The sequence below is a fragment of the Accipiter gentilis genome, chromosome 10, assembly GCF_929443795.1.
Source record: "Accipiter gentilis chromosome 10, bAccGen1.1, whole genome shotgun sequence".
NCBI classification, from domain to species: Eukaryota; Metazoa; Chordata; class Aves; order Accipitriformes; family Accipitridae; genus Astur; species Astur gentilis.
In genome coordinates, this window is record NC_064889.1 from 23,824,282 (window position 1) to 23,844,250 (window position 19,969).

The 19,969-nt window shown below is 40.0% G+C and overlaps 2 protein-coding genes across 2 annotated transcripts in view; one reads left to right on the top strand and one right to left on the bottom strand.

Annotated features, from left to right (window-relative positions):
• The window catches only part of MAP2K1 (mitogen-activated protein kinase kinase 1), a 41,172-nt gene extending 25,689 nt beyond the window's left edge, over positions 1-15,483 (top strand). The window contains exons 6-11 of the mRNA XM_049811958.1: positions 7,222-7,346; positions 10,248-10,455; positions 11,000-11,064; positions 12,856-12,917; positions 13,518-13,563; positions 14,564-15,483. Coding sequence (XP_049667915.1) covers positions 7,222-7,346; positions 10,248-10,455; positions 11,000-11,064; positions 12,856-12,917; positions 13,518-13,563; positions 14,564-14,677 — 620 coding nt within the window. The 3' untranslated portion in view covers positions 14,678-15,483. The remainder of the gene's footprint in view (positions 1-7,221; positions 7,347-10,247; positions 10,456-10,999; positions 11,065-12,855; positions 12,918-13,517; positions 13,564-14,563) is intronic.
• A 1,034-nt stretch (positions 15,484-16,517) lies between these two features.
• Positions 16,518-19,867, bottom strand: SNAPC5 (small nuclear RNA activating complex polypeptide 5). Its single transcript, XM_049811959.1, has 3 exons — positions 19,735-19,867; positions 19,127-19,216; positions 16,518-18,499 (listed from the first exon to the last, which is right to left on the bottom strand). The coding sequence occupies exons 1-3, from the start codon at positions 19,822-19,824 to the stop codon at positions 18,377-18,379; spliced, it is 303 nt and encodes a 100-aa protein (XP_049667916.1). The 5' UTR covers positions 19,825-19,867; the 3' UTR covers positions 16,518-18,376.
• Between the last annotated feature and the right edge of the window lie 102 nt (positions 19,868-19,969).

Below are 19,969 nucleotides of genomic sequence, written 5' to 3' on the forward strand. Positions count from 1 at the left end.
TGCCCTTTTTAAAATCCAGCTCCTTCATTAATCTGCATGTTCCACTAGACAAAAATTACACTTGATATGGTAAAATAATAAATTCCATTATTCCTGATGTGATTGTAAACTGAAGACTGGAGATGGAGCATTTCATGTTTTTGTTTGAATGGCACTGTTCATTGCAGTGATCAAGTAGTATGTATAAACCATGCCAGCTGTTCAGTGAGTTTTGTAGCGTGTGAGATCAATCTTCAGATTATAAAAACATCTTCATCAGACATTAATACGTGTCTGAATTTACATTTGTTGGCCAGACTGAAAAGAGTAATCAGCAATCCTAGTTTATACAATCTGTTGTAGGATCACCTTACACATGAAGTAGACTGTGTTTATTACATGTTTCTGTTTTGTGTGTTTTTTGTGGTGTTTTTTGTTTGTTTGGTGGTGGTTTTTTGTGGTTTTGTGTGTTGGTGGTTTTTGTGTTTTTGGGTTTTTTTGTTTGTTTTAAACAATCAAATACAGCTCTCTTCTGGAGAAAGTAGGCTGGAGGTAGACTCAGTAAAGATTTCTGATGGTAGTTGCAAAGTTTTTGTCTCTTTTCGGGGCATAAGGGAGACTCCTGGGAGAGAGAACATCTTTCTTTAGAGCACACTGGAAGAGTGACTCTTGTATCTTGTAATTCTCAATTCAGCCACAGTGGTTGTTTGTTACCATGTTGGTTACTTGGGTTTTGGGGTTTTTTTTAAGTTGTTCTTGCTCAGCTGGCTGCTGAGACAGCAATTTTTTTGGTTGTTGTTTTACAATCTGTAAATCTGATAAATCCAAAGTAAAGCCCTTCAGATCTTGTTTAAGTGCAGCTTAACCTCACAGCATTGGCTACATCAGAGATTACACTTTAAGTGCATGGACCAACAACAGTTCATCTTCTACATTGCTTCCAGTGTTACTGGATTGAATATGCCCTGCAGTGCAAAATTCCATGTACAAATTGTGATTTTTATTTTTTCAGTTCAGTTTTCATACTGTGTCTTCTGACAACATCAGGAATACATGACCTGGTATACTTTTTTGCAGAAACTCTCATTGAAATGTGTGATATCTGATAAAGTAGGAGATAAAATGACATTTTGGAAGTTGATTATGGCTAGTGCTAGCAGCTAAAAGGAAAACCAGTCAGAACAATGTTTCCATCCTTTGATGTGTGGAGCCAAACTTGCTCATCCCTTGACATGTGGAGCCAAACTTGCTGGCTCTTGTCTTTGATACTGTCTTCCGGTCTGTCTGTGTTACAGGCTGCTCTTTGTGCATTATTTGTAGACCCCTGCATGTAAGTTGGACCTTGTGTGTAAGCTGGCACAGTAGACTGAGCTGTTAGATCTTATCTTCCTTGTGGAGGGCCCTCATTAGCTTCCTGCATGTCAGACTCATGAGCAAGATGCTGTCCTGCAGTGTGAAGTTCTCTTCTGGAGGTTGACCGATGCTCAATTGTATACTGGCTGTACTGTTGTGTGGTACTCTGTGATTAAGGAGGGACTGGCATGTGGAAAAAATGTAATATGTGTAAAGGATGTAGACTGAAATGGTGTCAGTAGGGTTTAGTGCTTAGATAATGCACGTCTGAATGTTAGATGTGGCTTCAAAATCCAAGAATACCATTGTAAATGTACTGACTTCTCTGCTATTTGATATGAGATGCTTTGCATTTTTGTAATTACAGAAGAAAACTCTGCTTACATCATAATTTTACTTTCTTAGGCTTTTTTAATTTCTTAGGTGCCAAGAACTTCTTGGATTCATATGGCCCTGGGTTAAGGGTGTAGTATAAGAATGGCAATATGTTATACTAGGAAACCCCTTGTAGCGCAGGTGAAGCTTTTTCTGGCAAAGTTACGCTTCTCCAGACTGCCTCTTTGTTGAATCCTGCCTGAAATAAATAGTACTAGTAAAAGCACATTTCTCCTGGTATAACTGGGTCAGCATTATTTTGGTGATACAACTGTAATAATTGGAGATTTTTGTGGTTTACTTTCTCTAGCCCCTAGAGTTTGCTCTCAGTGATTATCTAGCACTGCACTGACATAGTGTGACCAACATCTAACATGCGCTGTTTGTTCTCATTCATTCTGTCCCTGTGGAAAAACGCATGCAATTGGTGGGCTTGGTTTAATAAGTTTTTTTGGCTTTGTGTTGTGGTGAGAGTGGGAGACTTAAAAATGAATAGCTGTCCTCACTAAACATGAGACCATAGCAACATAAAGCCAAAAAATTTGTTCTTAAATCTAAAGAGAGCAAAGCTGATGATAACTCATTTTCAGGGCGGAATTTATTCCATTACTATGTTTTATTACTTGTGTGACACGGCAACATCAGCAAGTTTGTAATATTGACGTGGCCATTGAGATTACCAGGAAAAGTAGATGGATGTTTCTATAAAACATCATCTAACAGTAAGATGCAAAATGTGAGCTTATATATTTTTATTTAAAAAAAGAACTGTTTCATGTCAAAACAGCTGTATTGCCAACCCAACAAATAAACACACCATTCTCAGTATTTTTTGGTTGGGGATTTTTTTTTTTGATGCAATGTAATGCTACAAAATAAGACTTGCAGGGCAGGGGGGAGGAATCTGTGTATGGGATCCCTCCTTCGAAACTCGCAGGCATCCAGCTTGTTCTCTGGTTTCTTGACTAGTCTTGCCCATTAATGTAGATTTTATATAAATCAAGTGTTCATGTTACTGGTTTTGTTGCACTGTATATAAAACTGGGGAAGAAAAATCAGTTTAAATCAAGTTGCCAGGAGCTTCAGGTAATGCCTTATTTGTCTAGCTTTTAGTGTTCTAATGAAGTGTTCAATAGACTAAGTGCACACAGAGCAGTTTAAGACCACCTATTTTTCTTGGGCTATGCAACCTCATCAAAGTACTATTACTAAGGTAAGAGATGGAGTATTCTCTTTGGGTAGAGAGTTGTGGAGGTCTATATGTTGGTGTAGTTGAAGGCAGTTGAAGATGGCTAGTGCAACTGAGACTTTGGCATTATTGTGGGACAGTAAAACAAAGGACTTGCAACATCACCATAGGGCAAAAATTCACAGGAGTGCCTTCCAGTGTAAGGATTCTATAAGATGTTAACAATTTTTCTGTCATGATGGGCAGAAGCTAGCACACAGCATTCTGAATGCAAGAGACTGCTGTTAGATAAATAATAATGCTGATCTGAAAGAACAAAAATAAGCAAAACTTGTCAGTGACGCATTTGCTTTGACTGATCAAGAAGTAATGATAGTCATAAAGGACTGCAAAGCACCAAATGGAATAAGGTAGCTGCTCAACATGAGGTTCAGCTTAAACTGCTTCTACACACGGATGTATCCTGAACTAACTGTGACCTCTGAGGAGAAGCATTCACTTGTCATTACGGACAGCTCAAGGAAGAAGTCATTAGGGCTTATTAAGGAAGGAATGGAAAATACAGTCTTTTTAAGAGACCGTTAGCTCATCTGGACTGACATGCTTTGTTTTGGTCATCTCTGAAAAGACATGATAGAAATTGCAAAACTTCTGAAAGACAAACTGGTGGGATACAAAGCGGGCATAGAAAAGGAAGGGGGCAAGGAGCGTGGCTATGGTAGATATTTTCATAATATCTCCCTGTTACAAATACCTTTATTTAACAGGAATGTTATAGAAAATGCTGCTTCTATGGTCCTATTTACCTTTGTGGTTAGTACCAGAAGGCACTAAATGACAAGGAAAGGAATGTCCTGTAACTAATTACAAAGTATATTGCTGCAGGTTATTAAGACATTCAAACTTTTTTTTGCTGTTTTGTCTCTGGATGAATAAAAATCCTCTAAGTTAATCAGAACATAATTTTAGTTGTTTTTGACCACAGTCTGGAGTGTTATTCTCTCTTGAAAATCTTCTCTTGCATAGAAGGTGCTTTGTAAGATTTCTGAGCTGCAGTTGCTGCCAGTAGCTCCAGCGTAGTAGGTACCACAGAGCAGGTGTGATGTCAATAGTCTGTTCTAGTATGTTAGTTCCTAGAGTATTCTCATGAGATCCTGCCTTGGGAAATTGAAATTGATTGGAAGATACCAATAATGTGCTGCAAGACAAATATGTTCTCGAGTGTCTGGCTACTCAGTAACTTCTGTACAAAAGAAATTGCCTGATAGTGTTATGATAATGTCCAGGACCACCTTTCTTTCAGAATGAATGAGGTTTGTGCCTGTGGAGGAGAGCAGGGCTCAGGCAGAGGAGGTATACCTCTTACAGAGATTACAAGACATCCTGTGAATCCTGGAACCTTCTTTGTATGAACTAGCTCCCTTTTCAGTGTCATGTATCCATCCCTCTGGACTTCTCTAGAATTGCACAGCTCTTTCTGGGTTGCCTGGGATGATACATGAAATGTCCTTTCATTTTCTTTAAAACTTAAATATTTCACTTATGTAGCACATTTGGTCTTCCTTTCTAGATTTGTTCATTTCTTGCAAGTTACAGTATACATTTTGAAGGATGCCTTGGCATTCCTGTTCCATTTGGCAGTACAAATCTCTGGTTTCCAGAGAAACTGCTGAAGTGCTCTGACACTCTGGAGTTAAAATAGCATACGTTTAGAGGGGTGGAAAGACAGCAGCCTTCCAAACATCACACTCTGATCACACTGGATGCCTTGCAAGGAAAATGAAAATTCTCAGGGAAAGGCAAGCTTTATATAAAATTCCAGTGAGGAGTCATGGTTTTCTGTGCTATTGTAAGAAGGGTACAGTGTGGAATTATCAGCTAGAGAAACACTGAAGGTAAAAACCTAAGTCTTCAGAAGACCAGGTGGATTCTAGAGCATGTAAGATGCTTATAAAGAGAATGTCATTTGGTTTACTGACAGTGGAATGCTGATGTTATTTTTTGCCATTTAATTATGAGCATGAAGTATTCATGAGCTGTAGAGATAAGTGAGGATTTATGTCTTTGTTCTAAATTGAACTAGTAGATGTGCATAGATAAGCAGTACAAATCTAGAGGCCATATCTATAATTTGTTCAGGCTCTGCAGTGCTTCCAGCATATTTTGCAAACATTGTTTTTTTCCACCTTGCTTTTACACCAAACTTTAGATGCAGATTTCTGCATAGCTGGGTATCTCTAATCTCTGCTGCCTGCTTTGCTGCACCATCTACTTGTTTTGGTGGTGGTTTTTTTTTTCCTGCTGGCATTTTAAATTGATAGGTCAAGCTCCTAGACTGGATTCTTCCTTTTCATTGTGAAGCGTACTTGTGGTGAGGTCTCTACAAATTTTTGCACAAAGGAGGTAGAACTGGCAGAAGGTTTGGCTGTCTGCCCAGGAGGCCTCTCAAATCTCTCCTTACTGAAGCCCTGCTCCAAGTTAACCAGAGTGTAACATTGTGTGTTTCCTGCCTGGTAAACAGCTTGACTAACTGCCCAGTACCTCTGCTGCTCTTACAGGAGGAAAATCTGTTAAGGAGAGCAATGTTTATAAGCCAGTTCCTTTCCTAGGGGTAGGGAATTAAGAGTAGTACACACAAAATACATGCCTATATTCTTCCCCCTCCATAAGGAGAAAGACTGTATCTGACAAAAGCAGCTGGGATTTTCTTTGCAGGAGAAAGATGACCTAGACAGGCACAACTTTCTCTGTGTTCAGACCAGCCAGTAGATTGTGTTAGATCACTCTGTGGATTTTCTGTGGGCTGATGCTTGCTCCAAGCAAGGCAGACAAGCTGTAGGCTCGCTGTCCTGTAGCTGAGCCTAGAAGAACTTGTGTATACACAAATCGTCACAAAATGCTGTTTCCAGTGTGCCTGGACAGTTTCAGTTACCTAGAAAGGTGATGTCAGGAACCAGAAAACATAGCCACAATTTCCAAAAGTAGATGACTTTATTCAAGCTTTGTTTTGCTCTTTAGAAGAGGGCTGGGGGAGAAACAGCTAAAACATAGTTTTGTCTTCATTTCCAATCTCCATGGATCTTGTTCAGTGAAGCATAACCTTCCGCATGGAGATCTTTTTCCAGGGTATCATCTTTCCAGTGACATCTTGGTGACATAACAAAGATCAGTTCCTGTGTCACTGAAATGAAAGCTACCTGGAATATGTTTGTGTTTAAAAGTGAAAAGCAAATGAAAATATGCTACAAACTATAGACTTCTGGATCTGCTCTTGAATAGCAGAATTGAAAGTGAAATTCTGATAGGCTGAGCTGATCTCTTTCTTCAAACCTAATTTATAGTACCCCTTTTTCTGTAGCATTATTTTGCAAATGTGAGCTGTTGATCACCTGTCTCGATAATGCATTGGTAATGACCAGCTAAGCAGCAAGATATATTTAAAAAAGTTCTTACAGCTATAAAAGAAATACCAAACAATTGTTCTCTGTACCTTTGCATTCACAAATAGATGCTATTAGTTGCTTAGCTACCAGTGACCCTTACTAAATTTCCATTTGGAAAAAGTGATGAATTCAAAATCACAAGGGGGTTCTGTCACAGGTAAACAATCTCAAAGCATTTTAAATGCAGAATTTCAATAATAGGATAATTTTTTTTTTCAGGGCTTTTTTTAAAAAAAAAACCACCCACAAACCCAAACAACAACCACCAAACAAAAAGACCACCACCACCACCCAGAAAAACAACCAACCAAACAAAAAAACCAAACCCAAACAAAACCCAGAACAGCAAGAACATGCTCCAAGAACTGTTTTGCTGTAGGATGGTTTATTCTTATGTACATATGAAGGCTAAGTTAGGGATGATGGTGTCGCTGCTGTAGTTCATTGACCTTTATAAAATAAATATGTAGGGCCTCTTTATTGAGTATTTCTAGGCAAAAGAACATAATTGAAGAGGAGTTATGCTGACATACGCTTTCAAATTTATCTCAACTGTTAGTCATTGCAAGGAGGATGTAGATGCCCAAACTTAATATTTGAAAGCCAAGAAACAGGGTGAAATCAAAACTTAAAACTAACTGCCTTTTCACACTTGGGATTTTAAAAATTTCTTTTTGTTTTTCTGTGTTTGAGTGCCTGTGAAATGGGCCTGGGTAGGGAACCAAATCTCTTCTGAGTATTCCCAGAGAAGGGATAGAATTGTGTCATAGAAGGGAAACAAAGGGATACACATGGTAATTCTCACCTTTTATGTTACTTTCATTGTCAAATTTCCCATTTTATCTATTATAAATATAAATCATCCATTCATTTTTTTTCCAGATGTTAAACCATCTAACATTTTGGTAAACTCTAGAGGTGAAATCAAGCTTTGTGATTTTGGTGTCAGTGGACAACTGATAGATTCTATGGCAAACTCGTTTGTTGGCACACGCTCCTACATGTCTGTAAGTACAGATTTTATAGTTTTGAGTTTACTACACATTATGGTAGAGTTATTGCAATTCCAGTAATCAAACAAGAAACCAGCTATTGCCGTTACTAATGCTGTTCATAGTTCAGCGCTTTCTGCATTCCAGGAATATTCCCGTATCATATCAGGCTGTGTATGTGGGGAAAGAACTGTTGCAAGAAAAGCCAAGCAACTTGGGATATTTTCTAACACTACAAAAGAGATGCAGTTGCATCTACGTTGCAGAATCCAGTTGGGTAATGCATTTAGGTTTTGTATACAAGTGTTTCCAAAAAAGCCCAGTATTTATAGTTTGCTTTCCTTAAGTGTGGTTCTCTTTCCACTTCAGCATTTTGCTGCGGTCACTTATGTAGGCAAGCTGCTGCCTTGCTAGTGATCCTGTCGTGACTGCTCCTGGGAACCCAACATGGCTGCAGCAACAAGAGAAAGAATGGGAGTGGCTAGTGTGGACAAGGCCACAGCAGCTAATCTGAGACTATTTACAGGGTGTTCTTTATTCCTTTATATGAATATAAGAATACCTTGTTCTTCAGATAAACTCTGCATTATGTGAAAGTCACAGTTAATGGAAATAACAGGTCTCCTATGCTAATGTACGCACCTTGTTCAGCATACAACCAATTAATTCAATACAATCAGAGTGTTCAGAGATTCTGCTGTAGGATTGAAACTGTGTGGGCTTAAACTTAAAGGAAAAAAGCATAATAATGCTGCTTCTGCTTAGCACAGGACCTGCATTTCAACATCAAAGACAGTATTCTCATTTTTGTCATTTAATATTGGTAACATACTTGAAATAAAACTGTGGCTTATGTTCCCACATACATCTAGGAGCTGTTGCTAGCTAGCAAAAAAAATTTACAGCTCCACCCCTTCTGGGCCCTTGACATACTACTGGCTTTCCCTTTTTCTTCTAGTAGGAGTGAGAGCAAAGTGCCGTCTCCCTTCAGTTTTTTTCAATTTATTGTTTTTAAAGACTGAGACTTAGCTTTGCTGTCTGTCATCATATGTCACAGACCAAGCCATGATGGTGATTTTATTTATTCTTTTTGATAGTGTCTGAAGTACCTTTTCTTGCAGTATCTCTCTTAACATGTTTTTTCAAGTAACAGCTATAGAATTGTTACGTGCCAGACAACATCCTGTTCTACCCTATGACGGTGTGTATAGTCAACAGTGTTTAACTTGAACATATTTTCTAGATTTTAATTATTTTTGTATAACTAGTACTGTGTGTTTCCTGCTTTTTCTCATCTACTCACTTCTTACTTTACACTTGCAAAAGATTTTCATAAAATATGTGTCTTTGTTTTGGGGTGTCTTTATCCATTGTCCAGCAATTGTGTAGTTTATCTAGATGGCTTTGGAACTAGCTGAGGTGGGACACTGGAGAAAGTTCAAATATAATCTCAGTTAATGTTACAAAATTAATTTAACAAAACTATCACCCATTATGGCAGAGGGAAGAGACTTTATCGCAGTACTGCATTCTTACATTCTATGAGAATAAGTTTAAAACTGCATATATAATTTTCTGAAATATGCATATAGTCAGGCAAGAATCTGCACCATTTTGGTAAAATATGAGCTTGATTTTAAAAAGAACAGAAGAGCAAAGTGAACATTTTCTTTGAGAAGTCTTAGTAAAAATGGATTTGAGGATCATGTAGACCAACGTACTAAGATTTGCAGAAGCCATATTTAGCGTTCAACATGGTACTGATAAAGCAAGTGCAAAAACTAAGCAAAAGGAGTTAGAGTTAAGGGCTAATCTTATGTTTTAGTTCTGTAGGCAGAAACAGAAGATGGGTACACTGATTGAAACTGAGGATCCTTGGAGCAATGTGACCGGAATATCCAGATATGGTTTTAATCATGACTCAACTGACCAAAAAAATCCCATACCTAAATATCTTTTCAGTGTTTGAGTCTCCTAAACACAATACAAAATATATTTTTAGCTGAGTCTGTTTTCTTACCTGCATACATTTTTTTTAATACTTACATTAGCATGTGGATATAATCTATCCAGAATTTGTGTTTGTGTTTTTCCCTTTCCAGTTTGTTTTTTTTTTTTCCTGAGAAAAATTTAAGCCTATTGCATTTTTGATTGTCAGGCCATAATGTGCAAGTGGTTAAGCTGGCAGAACACATGTCTATCTTCCTATCTTGCATATATTTTTCAATCATTATACCTTCAGGAAAGGTCTGTGCCCTGCATAATACTTTATCATTCAATTTGTATGTTATGTTTTATTATCACTTCAATGGATTATAGAGCTCAACAGTTTATTTAGAAATTATTTGAATATGGATCTAAAACTGCAGTATGCATATATATAAAATAGTCCTTGCATAAATGCATTTCTGCTGTAGGGAGCTGTCAGAATGCTATCAGCTGAGAAGTGTCGCAAACAAGATTATTGCTATAGCACCAGGTCACTTTTGGACCTGTGTAGAATCAATATATCTTCCCTCTCCTTCCCAGCAGAAAACCAAGAACAGCTTCTTAGGGAAACCAGGTGAATCTTTTAGCTGTCCGTACTAGTTTTGCTTTCTTGCTCTTCAATAATTATTAATCATAAATAGTTGCAACATGTAGATATTATGATAAAGAAATAAAACAGCAACATAATAACATAATTTTTAAAAAGTCTCAAAGTTATTTGCAGTGGTGGTATGCAATGTCTGTGGAACTTCTGGCACTCCAGATGAGATATTTAAAGAGAAGGATCAGTAAGTCACTCACTGGAACATGTCATACTAAGTTGGGGTTTCATCCCTCATTTTATCCAGGCTATTGTGGAATATGTTTTTTTTTTCTTTCTTGTTACAATACTGTCTCTCCTCCCCTCCCCCCTGCTTTTTTTTGTAGCCGGAAAGACTACAGGGAACTCATTATTCAGTGCAATCAGATATATGGAGTATGGGGTTGTCACTGGTAGAAATGGCTATTGGCAGATACCCGATTCCTCCTCCTGACTCTAAGGAGCTTGAATTAATGTTTGGCTGCCCAGTAGAGGGAGATTCTCCAGTCACAGAGACCTCGCCCCGGCAAAGAACACCTGGTCGACCAGTGAGCTGTAAGTTACAACAATCTGTTAAATGCTTTTCTAATACCCTTCTCTGTCAGCTTAAAGGTCTTCCTTACCTGATATTGGTCTGCGTAGTGTGGCTTTAAAATTAAAAAAAAAAAAAAAAAAAAAAAAAAACAAAAAAAAAAACAAACAAAAAACCCCAAAACCAACAGGATTGTTTTGGGCACCTGGCTCAGTCTCACTATGAGGAGGTATCTGAAAATCAAGGACCAGAGATCGTTTTGTTAATAACTGAGCTGTTCATGAGCACCATTAATATCCCAGTCTGTTGTTATGGTTCATCTCCGCAAGATGCAATGCAGATCAAAGTACAGGAGTATGATTCCCAGTGAAGTTAATGGTTTGGAGCAGACCTGAAAACAATGTCCCTTTGCATGAAAGTATTACTGTGTTGCTGTTCCATTTATTTTTTTCCCTGTAAGTCTACTGGGTGCCATGTAAGAACGGAGTGTATGACTTAACTTCATAAAACACCCCTACCAGGGAAGGAGAGTAACACTATTTTTCCACTGCTACAATTTCTTCTTAGCCTACGGACCAGACAGCAGACCCCCAATGGCAATCTTTGAACTTCTTGATTACATCGTCAATGAGGTAATTGACTATTTGCACTTGTACTAATACAATTGTAAATTTTTAAAGCATTCCAGAAGTTGAAAGAGTGTGGGATTAGTGTTAGGATAAGCTGGGTCTCCTGACCATTTATTGCTGCAGTATGAGAGACATATTCTTGTTATGTGTGTTGGCTTGACTTTAAATTATTCCCAGGAAAATTCTAGTTCTTTTCTCTGCATTGTTTAAGTAGGTTTGTACTTTTTCCAGCCTGGATCATGCAACCTGTTAGGACTGTTAATAGTAAATGGTACGATCAAGCATATACAAAACTGGTTTTTTATGTAATCTGTTTTAGTTTTATGAAAAACCTAATTTATAATACTGTATCTTTCAAATTATTAACTAGCCTTGTAGCTTAGCTGAGACTTGGTATTTTAGAATTGATAGTCTGTTTCCAGTATTTTCACAAGTGCTACTGAAACTCATGTGACTCCACTGCTTGTGTGTCTGTGGTGGTGTCTGTCTGTGTCCTGTAGTTCCTCCCTTCCCCCCCCCCCCCCCGAACCCCCCCCCGAACCCCCCCAAAAAGCATGCTCATGTTAGCTACCATTTGTAACAGCTGGATAACATAATTGTTCCAGCTGAATGAACTATAAAAAAGTGTCTGACATACTATTCGAAAAGCACAGTTGGTGTCTAGGTCCCTGCAAAGACTGGCATTGCTTATGCTACTGTACATGTACTGATAAATTGCTTCTGCTCCTCATCTGCATGCACAATTCTCTCCTCATGTTACAAACCTATTTTGCATATTATATAACATTTTGATATGGCAGCACTAACTCTTGGAATAGAGTTAGCATTGGATTACTTCGGACAGTACGGTCCTGCTCTCGTAGCATCCATGAGGAGGTCAGTTTAAGCTGAAAAGCTGCAGTAGTTGAGAATTTGGCAATATTATCATCTGCCACCTCTGCTGTAGCGCAAGCAATCTTCAGCATGAGCTGCTATATCCAATGAAGTCTGTAAACCAGTGCGTAACTGAATGCAGGCCATGTCTCAACTCTGTACTTAAAAGTAACCCAAGTGTTACTGCTTGCAGGACCCATGGTATAAGAATAAAAACTTGGCTCTGATCCTATAGCAAATGTCATGGAGAACAAGACAATAATATGCAGGTTTATATAGTACCTCTTCTTTCTTTTATCAGAATTCTTTTTGAATTCAGAACCTGAACAAATTCATTCCCTGGGACAGAATATTTAGATCGAAAGGATTATGGAACTAATGATGTGCAGGGCATATCTTCCCTTCCCCAAACTGGAGATTAGTAGTGAGGAGAGTAACACTGCTAATTACTGCCAGCTGCTCTGAGCCTTCTTTAATGATAGCTCAAGGCTGTGCTAACTGCATTGAGGTGTGTGTTATAGGAGAAAAACAAAAAAAAAACCCAACAAAACCCAAAAACCACCACAAAACACTTAAAACCCCCAAACCATCAACAAAACCCACCCCACACAGTAGAAACTGTCTCTGATCTGATTTATTACTGAAATACCTAAAGTCCAGCAGCTGTGAGAGAACCAAAATTAGCCAGTGTTAAACTCAGCATCTTTACTTTTATAAATCATATGACAGCACATCCTTTATTCATATGTATGGAAGCTGAGGTCTGCCTGACATTTGTTTCAAAGCTCAGCTTTGAGCAAAGGCCTGGGTAAGTGCTAGGGCTTTACAGCTTTACCCACATATAGAGTCTCTGGGTAGGTTGTGCATCATCTTGTATTAGTTATGCTGAATGACTGCTGATTTTATTTATTTATTTTTTAGCCACCTCCAAAACTGCCCAATGGTGTTTTTGGTTCTGAATTTCAAGATTTTGTTAACAAATGGTGAGTATTTTCTCTATGGCTAAGTTGTCAAGGGACACATTTGGGATCAGTCCTGCTGTCTTACTGTATCAGTAACTTGGCAATCAGAGTCCCTACTTGTAGGCCATGGTAAATGAACCAGTATATTCAGTGCTAAGGGAGGCAGTGCATTACAGTTTGAAAAGCTAGTTTATTTATTAAAAGCTATATATACATATTTATTGTTTCCAAAAGGAAGAACAGTAATGCAATAGCTGTACTTGATACTGAGATTGAAAAGACTTGGGTAAAAGAAACTTGAGGGATAATGTGGTTCATGCTGTTGAGTTTTTGTTTAAATGGGAGCCTGATCTCTCCAGCTTGGTTATAGACACTCAATCCTGTCTCCACTGAACAGTATCACACAACTCAGGATTTCATATGTAAAACAATACCTGTGAAACCTACAGAAGGGAATTGCTTACAGGCCCTGATCTATGTTTGAGAGGCACTACATGACCTAATGCTTTTATCTAGAGTGTGATCTTCTGCAGACCAAAGCAGTGCACCAACATGATATAACTTAATCCTATTTTAGAAGATAATAGTGTGTAACTTGTGTAACACTTTCTATTTCCCTAGTTTAATTAAAAACCCTGCTGAGAGAGCTGATTTGAAGCAGCTGATGGTAAGTGAAAGTTTTTATCTTGAACTAGGAGCACTTTTCCATGCAGGTTGGATTCCTCAGCTGTCCTGAGATCAGGGTCAGAGCATATGGCCTAGAGTGTAGTTTGTGGCCCTTGACGCAAGCAGCTCAAACAGTTTACAGGAGGGGCTGCTTTTCTGATCCAGAGATCAAGGGGCTGCAGGCTTTCACACACTCCAAGAACAGGGACTGTCAAGGAGACTAAAACTGGTGGGTTTTGGCATCTGCCATTTGATAATTACAATGAGTATATGACCTAATGCTATTAATTTAATGAGGAAAAGGATTCTCTCTTTCTTGAGTTTGTTAGTCAATAATAAAGTGTATAGATTATTGCTTTTAGGAGGACGAAAGAACAAAATTCCACGTATCTTATGGACTAGTTAAATACTTTTTTATTATCTGTTGTGAAACACAAAATTTGCCTTTATCCATCAGCTTTGTCTTGCAAAATTAGTGGAACTACTAGACACAAATAAATTCTGCATATTTTTATCTGCATGAAATGACCTTCTCGGTTTCAGTGGATCTTTTTCATGGCTTTAAGCATAATCCTAGGACTTAAGTTCTACTGCAGAAAATAAAGTTTTCCCTGCCCTGATCCTGCTGTGGAATAAGGGTGCAAAATGCAATCAGACTCCTTCCATTACAAAAAGCCTTTCTGTGCACAGGCAGATATCTTCCAGAGTATTATCTCAAATGGCTGAGTCACATTCTTATTGCATACTGTGGTGTAAGTATTCTGCAATAGGCACTGTGTAGGCAGTATTCCTCTGGAATACTTTGCAGCGTGTACATTTGATATGCTGGCTATTTCTGTAATGCTGCAGAAAAGCTCTCCTGGTCAATTCATGCGGTTTGCCAAATTTTATAGCTAGCTTCAGTACCGACAGTGAACTGGATTTATTGTATTTCATGTTATTCAAAATAATTATTTAACAGATTGAGGGCTTGAATAATAATATTCTTTTCCTCTGCTTAGATTCATGCTTTCATTAAGAGGTCTGAAGCGGAGGAGGTGGATTTTGCAGGGTGGCTTTGTTCAACCATAGGCCTTAACCAACCGAGTACACCCACGCATGCTGCTGGAGTCTGAATATGGAAGAGCAAATCCTGTACTGTACATCTGTTAACAACAATGCTATTTTGGTCCTATTTCCTCAGCTTGTACCTGTTCAAACATGTATTTCACCTCTTAAGGAAGAATGTCTTTATAGCATGTGCCAAATGGTTTTAAACTTTGTCATAAACTAATTGGTATTGTATTGGATTACATTCATTTACCGACCAAAATGTAAGATGTTTAAGTTACAGTGCTTGCTGATTTTAAGTGATAATGGATATTCTTTCTTAATGAAAATATCACTGGGGGTGTTTACCCTCAGCTTGTTTGAACTTTATCAAGATTCTTTGTAAATCGTTGGTACTTCAATCATGCTTACCTAATCTCCCATGCAAAAAGGGTTAGGGATGCTCCAAAACTGTATCTGTTGAGCATGCTTTTGCTGCTGCCAAACTGTATCTGAAAGTTAGGCCTAATGGTTCTACCTTTGCTGTTGTTTAGAGATCTCTCTTTCCAGGTAAAGAAGGCAAGAGCTCTGCATTTCTTGGAATGTACAGGGCAATATTCTAATTGTAGACTTGTTCATATTTCTATATTTATTTTTAAAACATATCATCATACTTGGATTTAGTGATGTATGTCTTTCTAATTGATTTTTAAAAGTTAGTTCTCGGAACTGTCCTACAGAATCAAGACAAAGATCCAGGCAATTTGCTTTCTTTTAACCTAAAGATTCATGACAACTGTGTTTAGTGTCTAAAGTGTATGAAGATCCTTTATTGTTTTATTCTCTCAGATGTTTAGCAATGGATTCTCTTAATAAATATATTATCAAGTAACTACTTGAAGCTTTTTTTAAAACTCAAACTTAACCAAAGCCTTAATCTGAAGTCATTGCTGCCTTACACACCCATTTTCTATGTATTTTTCCACAACCATGCAACATCCTTAGTTCTAAGAGGTACAAGATGGCACATGTAAGATGACAATGTGTGAAAACAGGGCTCAAGTCAGTTGCCATTGCAGTGTGTCAATATCCTGTTTACTGGGTTTCTGTGGAATGCCTGAGGGAAGCCTGACTGCAGAGGTTTTGTCTGTATAGTGCTCACACAACTCATGAAGCACTTGATGCTCAGACCAGTGCTGTAACCCCCTGGGTGGGGGTGTGAGGGGTGTTTTTACAGGGCAAACCAGTGCGGTGGTATGAAACATAAGAACCTTGTGATACACCCAGCAAGAGGGAAGACCTGCTTGCCTGCATCTGTTGTTAACTGAGAGTGGTTGTACTACACTCACTTCTTAAGTTATTTTTCTTCAGAAGTTCAGCTTCTGTTAGCTACTGGGCAAGCCCATTGCTGTTGCTGTAAAACAGAACAGGGAGAGGTGGGTACACCTTATGTGTCCTCAGCACAAAGTCTTGCTCTCACCAGCTGTGCTGAGCAGCACTATTAAAAAGTTCAGCTCCTTGAAAGGATGTTTCAGACAAGGAAATGGCTGAAGTTCTTTCCCATGAGGAATCTCAATCAGTCTAGACATGAACTTCCACTTGGCCAATGGTATCAAGTATCAGAGAGAGGGATAGAATAGCTGTCAACCCATCAGCAGTAGGAAATTACTTACTTGACACCTCAAGGGCTTCCTTCAGCTTGTCCTCACTTGAATGTGACTCCTGGTAGTCATGACAAGGCTGTGTAGTGTTTAATTTAAAATCTGTCCTGAGTTTTATATGTGAATTATACACACTAAAACCTACTGTAGTTTTTCTGTGTGTTAGAGAAATATGTAGTATATGAACAGCAAGTTCTTAGAGATTTAACTTCCATTTTACTTGTTTGCTTCACAGACAGCAATAATCAGAACACTGCCAGCACAGTTATATGTAGTAGGACACCAGGAAAAGTACTTTATTGCAACATGCAATAGAACTGGTCTGTTTTAATCCAAAAGCAAGCAAGGGACTTATTCACAGAAGGCAGCAGGAACTATGTCCATGAAAACCACTCTGGACCATGCTGAGGAAAAATAACATATTTTTCAACTGTCAAAATTACCCTTTTGGAGCTGAAACATGCAAAGAAAGGACAGGCTGGCTTCTGAGCTCCTACAACCCAGCTCTTCACACACATACTTTCAAAGAATTATTGACACTCCAAGCCATAATATTTTCAGCTCACACTCTAGGGGTTTTTTCCCTGTTGGTCTTGGGAAAGCTTTGCTAGATCTCCTGCACTCACATTCTAAGCTGCTTCACTAAGACACCCAGGATTCTCAAAAAACAACTAGTCATTAGTACAGTATGAAGCTGCATTTATGTTCCATCATTCAGTTTCTATCACTACAATAAAGTAACAGCCAACTATCTTGCCTCAACAGTGGCAGGAACTCATTGGAGACTGACTACTGCTCTGACCATGCCCAGGGCATGGGACACTTTTCCACATTTCTTACCTGCTCTTAAAACGAAATTTCAGAAGAGCGTTTATTCCATTTTCTCCAAGTGATGCCAGAGACAGCACCTTTAGACACTAGTTGTGCAATGAACAACCCTGGATATAACTGACTATTTTCCTAGGAAGACAGTCGACAAAGTGGCCAAGTTAGAACATTACTTTTATTGTCTGTTTTTAATCAGCTTAACAGAGTTTGGGTTTCTATGATTTAAATCAAGTCTTGATTTAAATTCAATCAAGAATTGATAAAATAACCAGCTGCACCTCATAGTGTCTGCACTCCACAAGGAGAAAGAACATATTGTCTATCGGCAAGAGCAGCACTAGCTTGTTACCGTACCATTAACGAAATTGTGGAGGGGACTTCACATCGCTTTACAACTAAGTTATTAAACTCCTCCTTGAAGTTCACTTGATAGGAGAAAGCAGACTTGCATTGATTTATGAAGTTACTGTGAGGGGAAAAAGAAAATAACACTAATTTTAAAATATTAGTTCCTTACTAAAGGTAACAGGGACCAATTCTTACCGTACAATTTGTGGACAAATGAAAGGCTAATTGGCTGCTACTCTGAAAGAGCAAGAAGTAGAAAATACTTCACTGTTACAGTCAGACTGACAGTACTTAAGAAGAGCACCAGTAGGTACAGAGAGAGGCCACCTCGTCACCGTGCTCAGAATTAGGTTGATGGTGCAGTACCTGCTTCCCCCGGTGTAAGAACACCGACATTTCTATCACATTTATAGGGAGTGCAAGTCCAGTTTTCTGCATAACTGAGAACACAGCAGCTGAAAGCCTGGAGACAGTCCTGGACACATCTTTTCTTACCACGTGTCTTAAAATTCGCAGTTTAAGCAAATGAGGTTATAATATAATCATTGGTTCAGCAACCAGCCTCCATGGCCTGGTTTTATTTTTCAGCATCAGGAAATAAGAACAGACGAATTATTGCTTTTAGTATACGTGTTGAATTAGTCTGACTTGATTAGTGACTTCTTCCATCTGCATATAAAGATGTAGTAAGCTACATTAGGTTTTAAATATGGAACAGATTATGCTACATATTTGTGCAGCAAATTTTAATTTTAAAATCTAAGTCAAGATGTGCCAAGCTTGTGACACTCATGTGTTCAAGAGTAACCTCCCTAGACTCCAAGAGTCTGGTGTATCATATAGTTCTTATTCATATACAGGACAAAATGAAAACCAGTTGGTGAATTTTATATGAATGAAGAAGAAATTCCTGAGCCTGTATTAAAAACCATGTCTTTTTTTTTTCTCTCAAGAATCAGATTCCTCCTCCTCCTCCTCCTCCTCTTCCTCCTCCTCCTCTTCATCATCTTGAAGACTTAGGTGTAATTCAGTTTGATTGATAGCAGCCTCGTTGTCCATCTGCCCAAGAGTCTGTCACAGTAAAAGATTAATCTTGCTAATTATCAAAACCAGCAGTGATACCAAATGCTTCTCAAATCACTATTAAATTGGTGCAGCCACAGCGTCTTTCAGAAATCTCGGTACTAGAACTGTTGACTGGAAGAGCCCATCACAGTGCCAAGCACCAGTTCTCCATAGAGGAGTTTCAACTAGCTCAGGCTGACCATATATTTAGTAAAAAGTTCAGATACTATCTGTGCCTCCATCCCCTGCGATCAGTTGCCTAAACCAGGTTGTCGTAGTTAAGAGTATCGGAAACTGTGTTTAATAGACGGCAAACTGAAGCTACACCAATACACAGCAGGGATTTCCCAACCTCCCTGGAAACAACATGCTGCTTTCAGAGACGGGGAAAAGGCGAAACCCTTGAAACATAAACTGGCAACAAACCAGACAGATTTTACAGCTGAGCCTTTCAGTTAATGAGCAACATAAACGAGGTCAACATTAAGAACTCCAAATGGAAACCACCCACAGAAACACCCATAGGCCATCACATCCACACAGCTCTCCTCCTCTCCCTGTCACCCCTGCTGACACACCCCAGCACAGGGGAAGCCAGCCCCCCTCCTTCCACCAGGCCAGGACCACCCTTACTTTGTGCGTCTCCTCTGCGACAGCTGAGGAAGAGACGGTAACGTTCTCCTCTCTGGACCTGATCATGGACTGCAGCGCCAGCTCTTCCACCTGCAAACGAGGGAACGCGGAAGCCTTTGCAGCGAATTGTTTCTTGGCCTCTACTTGAAGCGTTAAATACTTAAACTTGAGTCAAGTCAAACTGTTTTCGAAGAATCGACAGCCAAGCTTTTAAAGCCTGCTTCACCGCTCCTCAGCTTCTGCACGCAGCAGGACACCGACGACCCCCGCACCGGCCGCCCTCAGCGGGACGCCAGCGAAGGGCCGCGGTCAGGGGCGCCCTCCTGCGGGGAGCACGCTGGGGGTCAAAAGGCTCCGAGGCCACCGCGACAAGCCAAACCCCTCACAGCGGCGCCCAGGCGGCGGGTGCCCGCTCGTTCACGGCTCCAGAAGGTTAAAAAAAAAGGTAGCTTTAGAACCAGAAGCGGGGCGGGGCGGCGCGGGCCCGGCCCTGCCGCCGTCGGCCGCTCCGTCCTTCCCGCCGCGCGGCCGAGGGAGCGAGCGGGCCGCCCGCCGCCGCCGCCGCCCCCCCCCCCCCGCGCTCCGCTCGCGCCCCGCTCGCCGCCGACCTTGAGGCGCGTGAGCTGGTCGTGCAGCGCCGCCTTCACCCGCAGCAGCGTCTCCTCCTCCTTGCGCAGCTCCTGCAGGCGGCTCAGCATCCTCCGCCGCGCGCCCGCCTCGCCCCGCCGGCGGGAAGCGGGGAGCGACAGCGCCCCCTGCAGCGCCGGCGGGGAAGGCCGGCCTCCGCCTGACGTCACGCCGCCGCCATTTGCACGTTTCCGGGCAGCAGCTGCCACCGCGCGG

Bases quoted from the DNA above. Each gene is read 5' to 3' on its own strand.
- SNAPC5 (XM_049811959.1), bottom strand. From the start codon at position 19,824: ATGCTGAGCCGCCTGCAGGAGCTGCGCAAGGAGGAGGAGACGCTGCTG. The intron at 19,217-19,734 runs GTCGGCGGCGAG...CCTCGTTTGCAG, and splicing joins ACCAGCTCACGCGCCTCAAG to GTGGAAGAGCTGGCGCTGCA. The intron at 18,500-19,126 runs GTAAGGGTGGTC...TTACTGTGACAG, and splicing joins TCGCAGAGGAGACGCACAAA to ACTCTTGGGCAGATGGACAA.